This window comes from Ambystoma mexicanum, chromosome 1q, assembly GCF_040938575.1.
Source record: "Ambystoma mexicanum isolate Mex_15411 chromosome 1q, UKY_AmexF1_1, whole genome shotgun sequence".
NCBI lineage: Eukaryota > Metazoa > Chordata > Amphibia > Caudata > Ambystomatidae > Ambystoma > Ambystoma mexicanum.
Window position 1 is genome coordinate 1186974380 of NC_090922.1, and position 12219 is coordinate 1186986598.

General features: G+C 48.0%; 1 protein-coding gene across 6 annotated transcripts in view; it reads right to left on the reverse strand.

The window, feature by feature from the left end:
* SRSF11 (serine and arginine rich splicing factor 11) overlaps positions 1-12219 on the reverse strand; it is a 285307-nt gene that overhangs the window by 115057 nt on the left and 158031 nt on the right. For all 6 annotated transcript variants that reach the window (XM_069641924.1, XM_069641922.1, XM_069641919.1 and 3 more), the window contains exon 6: positions 3836-3963. In XM_069641924.1, the coding sequence (XP_069498025.1) occupies positions 3836-3963 (128 nt within the window). The remainder of the gene's footprint in view (positions 1-3835; positions 3964-12219) is intronic.

Sequence of the window (12219 nt, forward strand, 5' to 3'; positions counted from 1 at the left end):
AGAGTCTGGCAGATCTTCCAAAAGCTTTAGGCCAGCTTACAAGCAATGCACACAATCTGGTGTCCCTCTCCCTGGCTCTACGGTTTCCTGCAGCAACTCTGAGGAAATTCAACCAGCTCTGAGATGGGTGTCCAGGTGACTTACTTGGGAGTTGATTGGTTGATTGGTCCCACCAACTCATAAGGGAGAGGTCTTCCTTGCAGAGCTTCTCTGTCGATGCATACTTAGCAAGTAGTCACTGCAGCAGGGCTTCACCGGGCAAACCAATGGTCCAGGAGTTGCAACAGGAATCCTCTTCAAGCTCTTCTTCGGTTCCTTTGTCCAGTGGTCGACTTCCTTCCAAGCCAAAAGACTTTATTCAGTTCTCTCCCATTCATTCCAGCCTAGCTGTCCCTCACCCGGCAAGGTGGCTGTCCTTACCGGACAGTCAGCCAGCCAATCACTACAGAGTGCATTGTGGTCTCTTAGGAGACTAAGCAGAGAGAGTTTTGGGCACCTCTCTCACTTCCTGCCTACCCCAGACACTCTGGAGCCAGAGTCGGGCTTCACTCCTGAAGCCTGCCAAAGGTGAATGAACAAACACCAAACCTGGTTTGGCGCGCAGAGAAAAACTCGAGAAGGACCTTTCCGCAAAGAAATGGCAAAAAAGAAGCCCTGGGACCATTTTAACAAAGGCGGCTCAGCGCCATTTTGAAAAACATCGCTCCCGCGATTTAACGTTACCGGAGCAGCAAACAGACCGTGGTCAGGGTAAGTCATGGTATTCATTACAAAACCACTGCCACCAACCATTCTGAGAGGAAAGCGCAACAAATGCTACATGAGTAGCTAGACACAGAGGATACCAAGTAACCCCCTCCAGCACTCTATTGTAAGATAGTCCTGTAGACCCAGCACACCCCAAGTGAAGTCAATTTCACTCCACTGCTCTGGGAAACAGTTTATCCCAGAGAAGGTTTTTAAACCTTGGGAAATCTGCAAGACGACTTCCCTGTGGCACTGCACTGAAGGTGCTTTGTGACAATTGTAAAATATTATGCCCATGGAGTTGGTTAGACTCCACAACCAAAAAGAAACAAACACAGAAAACACATCGAATTGAACAGTTCAAAGTCCAAAAGTTTAGCAAAATAGCTGGAGGGCTCTAAGGTGGGAGGAATTGGCACTTCATTGAGAATTCTCCTTAACACTGTCTGCCTTTGATGTAGGGGATGGTTTTGAGGCCCTCGGCAACCTCCCGCTACTTTTGGTAGCACCCACTTGTCCGATTATTCCCTCCCATGCATGGGTGAAGTGTGAAATCTGTCCCCCTACTGGGGAGGCATGTGAGGGGACCAGTATCGGGCTGTCATTGTTTGGGCGGTGTTCCTCCACCTCTAGATGTGGAGGCTTTCCCCGGCATCCCTGGGACGTTTGACCCTGGTTGTTCCATGATGTTTGTTCCTGGTTGTTCCAACAACTCTGGCCAGGTTTTTCAGTTGCCCAAGGGATTTGAGGGCGTCATATTCCTCTTTGGCTGATTTCAGAGTGTCCTCTACCGCTTTGCCGAATAGCACAGTCGGTTCCACTGGCATGTTGAGTAGCGTTGCCTGGGTCTCAAGAAGCTTGAAGCCAGACTGGCGTAGCCAAGCGTGGCGCTTGATAATGGTTCCTTCCGCAATAATACAGCCTGCCTTATCTGTAGAGTCAGGGTTGTTCTTAAGATTGCAGCTGGAAATGGTTTTGCCTTCCACTGCTAGTAGGGCAAATCTAGACTTTAAAGGCTCTGGAGCAGAGTCAATGAGGGCAGTAATCTCATCCCATTTATGGCAAGTATAGCTCGCAAACAGTGTGGCGATCCTAGTTAGAAACACAGCCGAAGTCGCAACTTTCCTTCCCATGGTTTAGAGCTTCTTGCTCTCCTTGTCTGGGGGAGCCTCAGAGTGGGGTGTTGTGCTTGCCATACATCGGTCAGACCATATTTTGTGCAGAGGTCTAGCACCTCTTTCAGGCGAATCAGGCTTAAGCTGTCCCCTGATATATAAAAGGGTCAGATGGCGCCAGGCGGAAATGTTTTCTACCCGCGGGTTAACTGCCCGTGTTTGATTGGGTGTTTCCAGTGAAGGTTGGCTTCTTCGCTGGATAGACTAAGATGGGGATGAACTGGGTGGTGGCTTTGTCTCCCAGGATATCTTCGACAAAATCTTTGTCTTGCCGAGTCTCCTGTGTTTGAATACCGAAGCGCTCAGCTGCTTAGATTAATATGTCGCTGAATAGGGGTTGATTATGTAGCGGAGAATCAGGGACTGGGGAATCCTGTTCAATTGGTGAAGACACAGTCTACACCTCTGCCTCTTCCTTTCATCATCACCATCATAGTATTGATCAGCGTGTTGATAGTCCTTATTATCCCCTTCCATGTCTGTATGAATGTCAAAGGTCAGCAGTAGTGCAAGACCTTTTTGCGGGTGGCTGGGATGAAGAAAGTGGTCGAGAAGCGGAAGACAGAGGCTTTGAGTTGGAAGCCTGAGCAGTAGGAGGTGTAATTTGACAGCCTGAGGGTTTTTCAATAGAAATTGCAAAATATGTCTCGACATCACCCCATCTATGTCCCCAGGGTAAGGTATGGCAGGGACTTGTGCTAGAGATGTAGGATTGAGTAGGCCCTTATTCTGTAAGGTCTCAGCCAAAGAACCCTCTTCTTGTGGGACAGGTAAAGTTTCCTTGGAAGGGGTAGACTTGTCCCACTTGTCTTTGTGATTAGAACTCTTGGGAGGAAGATTTCTTGGAAGAAGTAGCCTTTAACGGGCCTTCTGGGACATTTTTTTAACCAGGTGGGACAACCCTGTGTTTTTAGACTTTACAGCAGATTTCGACGAGATGTGTCGAGTTTCGGAATTGGAAAGGACCGCCGTCTCGTCTGCCGACGTACAGCGTTCGGTCGATTTAGTTTTATGGGTGGAGTCTTTAGGTTTAAGGGGCCTGTCATGAGGCGATCAGTACCTCGAGTGCCCAGAGGACAAGGAATCTACAGATCTTCCCCTAGACGCCGTATCTGCACTTATGGTTGGCATTGCAGACGTATCGCTGCAGGGTGTGTACTTAGTGGCGTGGGAAGTGGAAGTGCTCTTGCTGCCGGGTGCCGTCCCCTTGACAGAGCTGCCGGCCTGTTTTCTAGGGTCCGGGGCTTGCACTTGGGAACTTGCCTGTTCCCCATCGCCCGAAAAGACGGCGACGCTGCAGTCACTGGAAGCTCTCTCCACGTCCATGGCAGCCCCGACCTGCATGGTGTGATGGGTCCAGCGCTTAGTTCTGCGATCTTTAAGGGTCTTCGGTTTAAAGAGCTTGCAAGCTTGACAGTGCCCTTCGTCGTGGTCACGGTTCAAACACAGGTTGCACAATCTGTGTTTGTCAATCCACAGAATTATTTTAATTACATGTGGGGCAGAATTTGAAGGGTGTTTCATCCATGTCTGGGAAAGGCAGCCAGGCGATAAAGGGAAGGGGAGGAAAAATGCATTGTACAATGACCACCCTCCACTCTCCCTATTGTAAGGGCCAAGGCCCAGTGGGCCTTCCAAGGGCAAAAGGGTCCGTCGAAACTTGGCTTTGTGCGACGTCGCGGTCTTGTCTTTTCCACCTCATCCATGAATTTCTCGATGCCGGAAGGAAAGGACAAAAATTCAGCACTACACAGTAACCTTCCTAAAAGTGAGAAAAATCACTTCCTACCCTAATACTGTGAATTTAAAGAATACTGGAAGTAGGTTTACCAATTACAATTCCACTTTCAAATGGACATTTACCTATTCAATATTTCCTTAAGATTTTCTTTTTTAAAGTAAAGCACATTTACCTGGTTCTATAGCAGCTGATATCAAGGACTGCGCTTCCCGTACTCTTTTCATTGCTTCTTCTATCTCCTTATTAGAAGCATCAGATTTCACACTTGGTGATACAAGTCCAGCAGTTACATGGTTCAACCTAAAATTATAAACGAAAAAAATATATATTAGTTTCTCTGCCCACGCTCTTGTCATTAGCTTAACTAAACCGCAGATAAGAAAAGGGGATCCCATCAAGATTTCCCCAGGTTCACTTAACAGAAGCAAGGACTTGCAAGTCAAGGGTAACCACAAAGAGGTGAGCAGGGCAGTTCAATATAAACAATATGACAGATAATCAATAAGGGAATGTCCACACAAGGATGTCATGAAATGCCTGAGACAGAAGTACATTCTGCAGTTTAGTAAACTATACAAGTCTTTTCAGTGTTCAAAGGATGAGGCCCTACTGTCAGTGCTAAATGTCTGAACAGCAGCGACTTGAGGCCCCTGATCTTTTTCCTCGTCCTGAAAAAGGTTAACTCACCTTTTACTATAGAAGTACTCCTCACGTGGCTCATTAAGGGTACAGCTCTATCAAATGTAACCCAAACCTCCCAGATCAACTTAAGCCTCACCTGTAGGGATGCCTAAAGTTAAACTGCTATGTTTCTAGCTAGCTCAGTCTGCCCAAATGGTGGTGGCAGCTCGCAACCATGGCACATCGTCCAACACACTTACAAGGCATGCCTAATGAAGGTGCTTACATTTTGGCTGAGAACTCCATAGGCCCCTGTGGTGCTCTTTTATTACTATTTTACAAGGAACTACAAAGTTAAACTCTGCTTCCCTGTTTGAAAGGAACCAATCTTATCCAAATATGAGATTGGCTTCTGTTGGGGAGATTTTTGCACAATCCTCTGGTGATGGCTGTGTAATCATTCAACCTAATGGTGAAGCAGTGTGTCACCCAGAAGGCAAGGCCAGCCTCTCCAATGGTAGCAGAGCAGTCAGGCTTAACTTTAGGAGGAATGAAGGTTGGCAGGGAGGTACTATCTAGTGATAAGCATGGGTAACATCCCAGCCGCTGCAGCAGTGACACCAGCGTAAGAGGTGGAGAACATCTCTGCGTGGTGAGTGGACCCCCCTGGAGGCACTTGATCCCCTGGAAGGCGTAGATTGCAGCAATGCCTACCTACCCAGAGGCTAGGTGAGGGGGTGGTGCAAGGAGCGGCCTCGGGAGAGTGCCGAGACACAGCAGGCTGCTGTAGGGAACTAGGGGCACGCACAGCAACATGAGGAGCCCAAGGAGCCTGGGGATCACTCCCATTCAGGTGGAAGCCTGTGCTGTGGGGTGAAGGGAGTAACTGATCGCAGCAGGGCACACCAGGGCCCGTGCCCATCAAGGCCTTGTGGAAAGTGGAGGCTTCAGGAGGAAGAGGGGGCAATCAACCGGAGCTCACTTACTAGACCAGGAGGAAGGGGGTGCTCGTGCCAGAGGGGGCACAACTTGAAGAGGGTCGAGGTGTGCTGGCGGTGAATATTCTGTAAACCCTTGGTACACCTGGAGGGTGCGCAGCAGCAGGTGCCGTAGGTAACATCTTGTTGAGTAATGAGTGGCCTGGAGGGTGAATCAGCGAGCAAGGATGGTTAAGGGGGACAAAAATCTGTGCACCCTGGCCTTTGATTGGCAGCAGGCTGGGAAGAAGTCTAAGCCACTGAAGGAGCATGCAATCCCTCCTGGGGGTGCCAGAAGTGTGGCAGGAGCAATAAAGGGCGTTGACCTGGATACGAGAGCGAGCCTCCTGCGCTTCAAGAAAGACATAGGGAAGTTAAACACCAAGTCCCAGAGCAACAGGGGATTGGCCGCATGGAGGACTTTGCAGAGAAACTGAGACGCTTTGGGAGGGACGAGCTCTTGCCAATGTCAATCGGAGAGCGCACACACAGCATTGCGCCCTGGTTCCAGGGGCCCGGCCCCATCCCATAATCGCTAAACTTCTCAACTAGAGAGACCAGGGCAGTGTAGGGAGAAGGGGACCTCACCTTCAATGGAGACTGCATACAGATTTTCCCAGACTTTCCAGCCTCAGTACAGGCAGCTCAGAGAACCTTTGAGGGCGTGAAATGCAGGCTCCAAGACCACACCAGATACGCATTGATGTTCCTGGTTAAGTTCAGAATGCCAGGAAGAAACCTACTGGCCTGTAGGGAACTCTAGATTTCCTGGTAGGCTTCTGCACCATGGGCCTCTTCCTAATGGGAACATTTGGAAATGCCACAGAAGAGTGTTGGGCTTGCTGAAAATGTGCATTTTGGGGCCCCTTTAAAAATTATTTCCAGGACCGCTTGGTTCCCAGTCCACCCCCGTCTATAGTAAAGGGGGTGGGGGGCCACAGGAGGGATTTGAACACAACATTGGATGACAGTCTAGAACGATTCACCGGTGGGGTTTGTCGTCAGTCCAGGGGGTGCTAGACATCTGCACAAAATATGGTCTGACTACAGCACCAACCAGGGAGGGGGGAAATGTCCCTGCCAGACTTCCGCAAATACTACCAGGCAGCACAACTTTGGGTTCTGAGAGAATGGCTAGGAGACAACCAACAAACAATATGGGTGACAAGACCGGGCGGTAGCCAGATCCCCTTGGACGAAACCCTATGGAAAGCAAAACATAGGCACCCCAACATCCGTATAAGTGAGATCATGAAAACCACCCTAGAGGCATGGGATGAACAAACACGGAGGGGCATCATGACCACAGTGGAGGGGCCCTTCACACCCATTTGCCGGAACCCCCAATTCCCACCGGGAATGGAGCAAGGAGCCTACGAGAAGTGGGAGGCAGCGGGATACACTAAAATAGCCGAAATGTACCAAAAAAGAAGAAATAAGAACATTCAAAGAATGCAAAACAATACTAAAATTAACAGAAGCAGACAGATACAAATATGAACAGCTTAGGCATTGGCTGGCAACTCCAGATGTCAAAACAGCAGCCACAAGAGAACTCAAGCCATTTGAGAAATTCCTAATAACCAACTCTGGATCAAGAAAACTGGTCTCCTCGCTCTACACCTTCATCAACTCCCAGGAGGAGGAAGTCAAATGGGCATACATGGTCAAGTGGGCGAAGACACTGGGGGAGGATGTCCACAAACAGTGGAGAGATCTGTGGATTACCATTCCAAAAATGACCCGATCAGTCCAAAAAAGGGAAATGTGGCTAAAAATAGTAACCCAATGGCACTATACACCGGAAAGGCTGCATGCCATGCACCCCCAAACACCTAACACGTGCTGGAGAGGCTGCACAGAGGTGGGCACGTGGAAACATCTGGTGGGACTGTAGGGGGAATCAAAGTCTTCAGGTCAGAAATAAAGACGGAAATCATTAAGATATTCCCTGATGCGGAACAATTAGGGGAAAGAGTTTGGTTATGCGGAATAAAAGATCAGGCAGCTAAGAAATTTAGGAAACCACAATGGAGAAGTTTCATGGGACTACTCATAGCAGCATGGGCGACAATAGCCCAAAACTGGAAAAAACAAGAACCCCCACTGATTTATACATGGCTCCAAAAAGTATGGGCACAACCGACCATGGAAAAGCTCACACACAATACAAGGATCAAAAGAGACCTTTACAAAGGAATGGCGAGAGATTCTGGACTATTTGCAATCAGACTACATGGAACAAAGGTGTCCTCATAATATAAGAATATCGGACATTCAGATCATAGACATTCCCAGGAACAACAGAGAATTAGAAAATCTGGGGTGGGAGGAGGGAGTTGGGGGGACGGCTATGGGATCCCAGTTTGTATCTGAAAATAATAAAATAAAACTTAAAAAAAAATATGGTCTGACCGATGTATGGCAGGCACAACATCCCACTCTACGGGAATATATATATATATATATATTTTTTTTTTTTAAATCGTGGGTGCACCACTCTGCTTCCCAGGTTGACTTCATATTAGCAATCAGGCAGATGGAGGGCAGCTGGAGTCCAGTGAGATTTTACCAAGGACTCTCTCTAATCACTCGCTAGTGATGGTGTCTGGTCCCCAGGTTGTCTGTGAAAGTGGTAAACTGGCGATTTAAGTCTTAAGCGCTAAAAAAAGACCGTTTTTCATGACTTACTGTGGGCCGAGATACAAGCCTATTTTGCCACTTATAGCGGAGCGGTGGAGTCCCCTTGGGTTTAGTGGGAAGCCTTTAAGTGCTGTGTCTGGGGAAAGACAGGAATACTGAGAGGGATACGGGCCTAAATTAAGGCCAGTGAAATCAAGTGGAAGGGGTACTATCCGGAGAAGGGAGACTGCGTGGTACTGGTGGTGATCGAGAAAGCGATTGATGTGTTCCAGACAACGCCCTGCAGGAGGTACAATATATGCATAGATCGGCCCTAGTTCGACAGTACAGGGGGGCCGGAAGACGCAAGACCAGCTTTTGGCGGTGGAGCGGAAGCAGACAGGTTGAACATGTGATAAACTCCCTGGGATCATGTGGTCCAAACCTCTGACACTGGGGAGGTGTTATGACAACATAATAGCACCCTATACTCCTCAAGGAGCATGCACTCTGGGGACAATATTAAACAGTGCCAGGGAGGGACAGAGTTCTACTGGCTGTCAACCGAAAAATGGGAACACCTGGATAAGGAACAGATGTTGGAGGAAATCAGATCAAATGTTTGCTGGTGTCAATCTCCCTGGCCAGACGGCCTCACAGGCGAATTTTATAAGGCCTATAGTCAAATAGTGGCCTGCGTCTACTCTGGGTTAATCAGCAGGCAGTGCAGTGGGGTGCCCTTCCTCCTAACTTGATAGAAGCCACAATCTCGACCATGCACAAGGAGGGAAACCAACAGAGCTTTGCTACTCATACAGGCCTAAAATCTAGTAAAACCGCTTCCTTCCCTTTATGCACAGTTTAGTGTTGGCAGATCAGTCTGGGTTTATACCAGGGAAGAACACTACTTATGGGTTGCACAGATGCTTTGCCTTTCTTGAAGGGATAGGTCAGGAGTTAGCAGCATTGCGCTCCTCCTAGATGCCGAGAAGGCGTTCGACTTGGTTGGTATGGGCGTTCATATCACAGCACCTACACCTCCAGCAGATGGGTGTAGGTCCTTGGATTATGTGGCCTGACTATATAATACAACCACCGTTCGAATAGCCATTAATGGGGAATGGTCCGCTCCATTACGGACAAGTTGGACGCATCAGGGCTGCCCCTCTCACCGATCCTGTTTGCGTTGGCTATAGAGCCACTGGCTGCCGTGTTAAGAGAACACCTTGAGAAGGGCATTCAGTTTTATTCACACAGGGTTATCTCCCTTTAAGCGGAGAACAGCCTTAGAAACCCAGAAACAAATCTCAACCGCATTATGCAGCAGATAGTTCAGTTTGGGGAACTTTCTCGGTTAAAGATTACGACAAATCAGTAATTTCCCCTTTAACGGCCCGAGTAGTGCCATTTGGCGATTATGGGTTTCGATGGGAGCTGGTTTATGTGAGGTACTTCAGTGTTGAGATATCACGGGATCCAGAACTATGGGAGGGCGGTACACTTTCTCCAAAGGGTGGGGTTGCTGTCATTAAGATGGTGGTACTACATACATTTTTCAGAACCTCACATTTATCCTCTAAGCAAATTTTTTTTTAGAGCCTGCACAGCATTTTGCTAGGCTTTCTGTGTTGGGGTAAGTAATTGTAATTGGTTATTTAGAACGTGCTTAATACCCAGAAGTTTCTAAGAGGACTGGGGGAAATCGAACCTGTGTTAATCCACATCTTCTGGCTTCCTAGGCAACCGCGTTGCCCCCGAGCTACCCTCCCAGACCAAGGGTGAGCTGGGAGGCGCTCATGCAATCATGCCAGGAAAGGGGTAAAGAGGGTGGTTGATACTCCCGGACATTGAACTACTTTTGTACAAGCTAAACGATCACTTATGTGCAGTGGTTCTTGGACCGGGTAGGCAGCCGGGGGGAGGGGGGGAGAGGGGGGGACAGGGGCAGATTTCTGAACCTGGAATGGTTCATGGGGTGTGTCCTCACATTTTTACACTTCAGAATCCCGAATCAGTATAAAACCCCTCCCACCCCTCCCCCTCCCATGTTCCCGCAGCAAATCCTGTTTTCCCATTACTGCACAGGGGGAAGGGAAAGTGATCTCTCCGATTTAAAAGAAAAGGAGGGCAGCCATGCGAGGGGCAGGAGAGAAGGCGAAGCGGTGGTGTGAGAGGGTGCTGGGACTGGAGATTCCAGCAGACGATAAAAATTATATCAAAGCAGGGGAAACACTAGATCGCCTGAGCAACATGGCCACGGGCTAACGCTGCTCTCTTGGGGGTGGGAAGGGCCATCTGAATTCTGCCCGTCACTAATCTAGCTGCTGAATGCATCGTGGTGTGGTTGGCGCTGACCCATGGGCACACGCATTAGAAATCTGGAGGACTGGGACGGTGTTGCACGAGTGTTCGGTAAGATTTTCTTATCAATCATTAATCTTCCTGACCTGCGTCAACCCCAAAACTGGTTGCTTTGACTAGTTAACTGTTAGGCATGATTGTATGTGGCAACTGTGGGAGACACCAGCCTTGCCCTCTTGGCAATAGGGCACCCAACCTTTGGTATAGGGTTGTACTACACAAGTTGGTAGACTAACCGTGCAGCCAGGCTTATCTCAAGAGGGGTCAATGTGAGCTGTAGGGTTGCAACAGAAATTCACTGTGACAAGTAATCAAATAATTATTTATTAATTTAACAGTTTTAAAATAAGCCTTCTTTAGAAGGGAGCAATTGGCACCAACAAATATACACTTAAAAATACACTCCTTCAGTTCAATAAAGTAAGTAGATACCCTTTTGGGATGGAACACAGATGTTCCTACACCCTGAGGTTACTTCAATAGCTAGGACACTGGACAATATGACATGCATTACTAACCGTAAAAGCATTTCTGATGATTGGATCTGCTTAGATTCGCATGCTTTGCATAGTCCGACATCCAGTGGTCACTGCAGAGTATTGCATCATGTTTTTCGAAAGTCGAAAAGGGGACGGCGACATAGGCGTGTCTGTAATACTATCCCTATAGTGACGTGTAGTGTACCCAAAATCCCTCGGGCGTCGAGGTCCCTCTGTTTGCATTTTTCTGCCATGAGGGAGCCTTATGACTAACGTGAGTGAGTACAGAAAAGAGAGAAAGTAAAAAGAAGTCTATGTTCCATCCATCCGAGCGGAGAGGAAGGGTGGGCGCATGTGAATCTAAGTAGATACAACCATCAGAAATGCTTTTACGGTAAGTAATGCATGTCTTCTGATGCTTGTTGATCTGCTTAGAATCACATGCTGTGGATAGACTAGCGATCAGTACCAGGAGTTGGAGGTGGGTTGTGAGAAGGAACAGTAGAGAAAAGATGTTTTAGTACTGCTTGTCCCACCTGGGAATCAGATCTAGAATGGGCATCTAGACAATGGTGTTTTGTAAAGGTGTGTACAGAACTCCAGGTTGCGGCTTTGCAAATGGCCTCAAGAGGAACATTTGCAATGAATGCTATCGATGCCCAAGTGCCTCGAGTAGAATGTGCTCTAGGCTTGAAGGGCAGTTCTCTCTTAGCAAGAGTAACAGTGATGCACTGGACAATCCATCTAGAAATAGTGGATTTGGAAACTGCATCTCCTTCTCTTCCTGCTGCCACTGAGAACGAAGAACTGATTAGCCTTTCTTAGTGGTCGATTTCTTTCCATATAAAACATGACCGCCCGAGCACATCCAGTGTGTGCAGGCTCTTTTCTCCCAAGTTTGATGGGTTTTGAAAGAACGTTGGTAGTTCTATAGACTGTTGACATGAAATTTTGAAATGAATTTCGGTGCAAACCTAAGGTGTGCGCGTAGAACCACCTTATCTTTGTGAACGGTTACAAAGGGATCTAAGATAATGGAGGTGATAGCCATCAAGAAAGCAGTCTTAAGAGTGAGATCCTGAAGGGTCGCTTTATGCATGGGCTCGAAGTGGGAGCCCATTAGCCTGGTTAAAACAAGGTTCAGGTCCCATCCGGGAGCAGGCTTTGATATAGGAGGGTGAATTATTTACGCTCCCTCCACGAAGGCTTTAATAACTGGAACTTTCCACCACGACACATTATGTTGAGACGTAGTGTAGGCGGAAGATGCAGCAAGGTGAATTTTAATAGAATTAAAGACTAACCCAGAGTCCAGCAAGTGAGTCAGGTATAGAACAATATGTGTGGGAGAGCAGTCAACGGGGTTGATGCTCTGAGTTACACCAGATGGCGAACCGTTTCCACTTACTAGAGTAGCAGTAACGAGTGTTCGGTTTCCTTGCCTCTCTGAGAATGTTCATGCATCTCTGAAGGAGCTGCAAATGTCCAAATTCTAT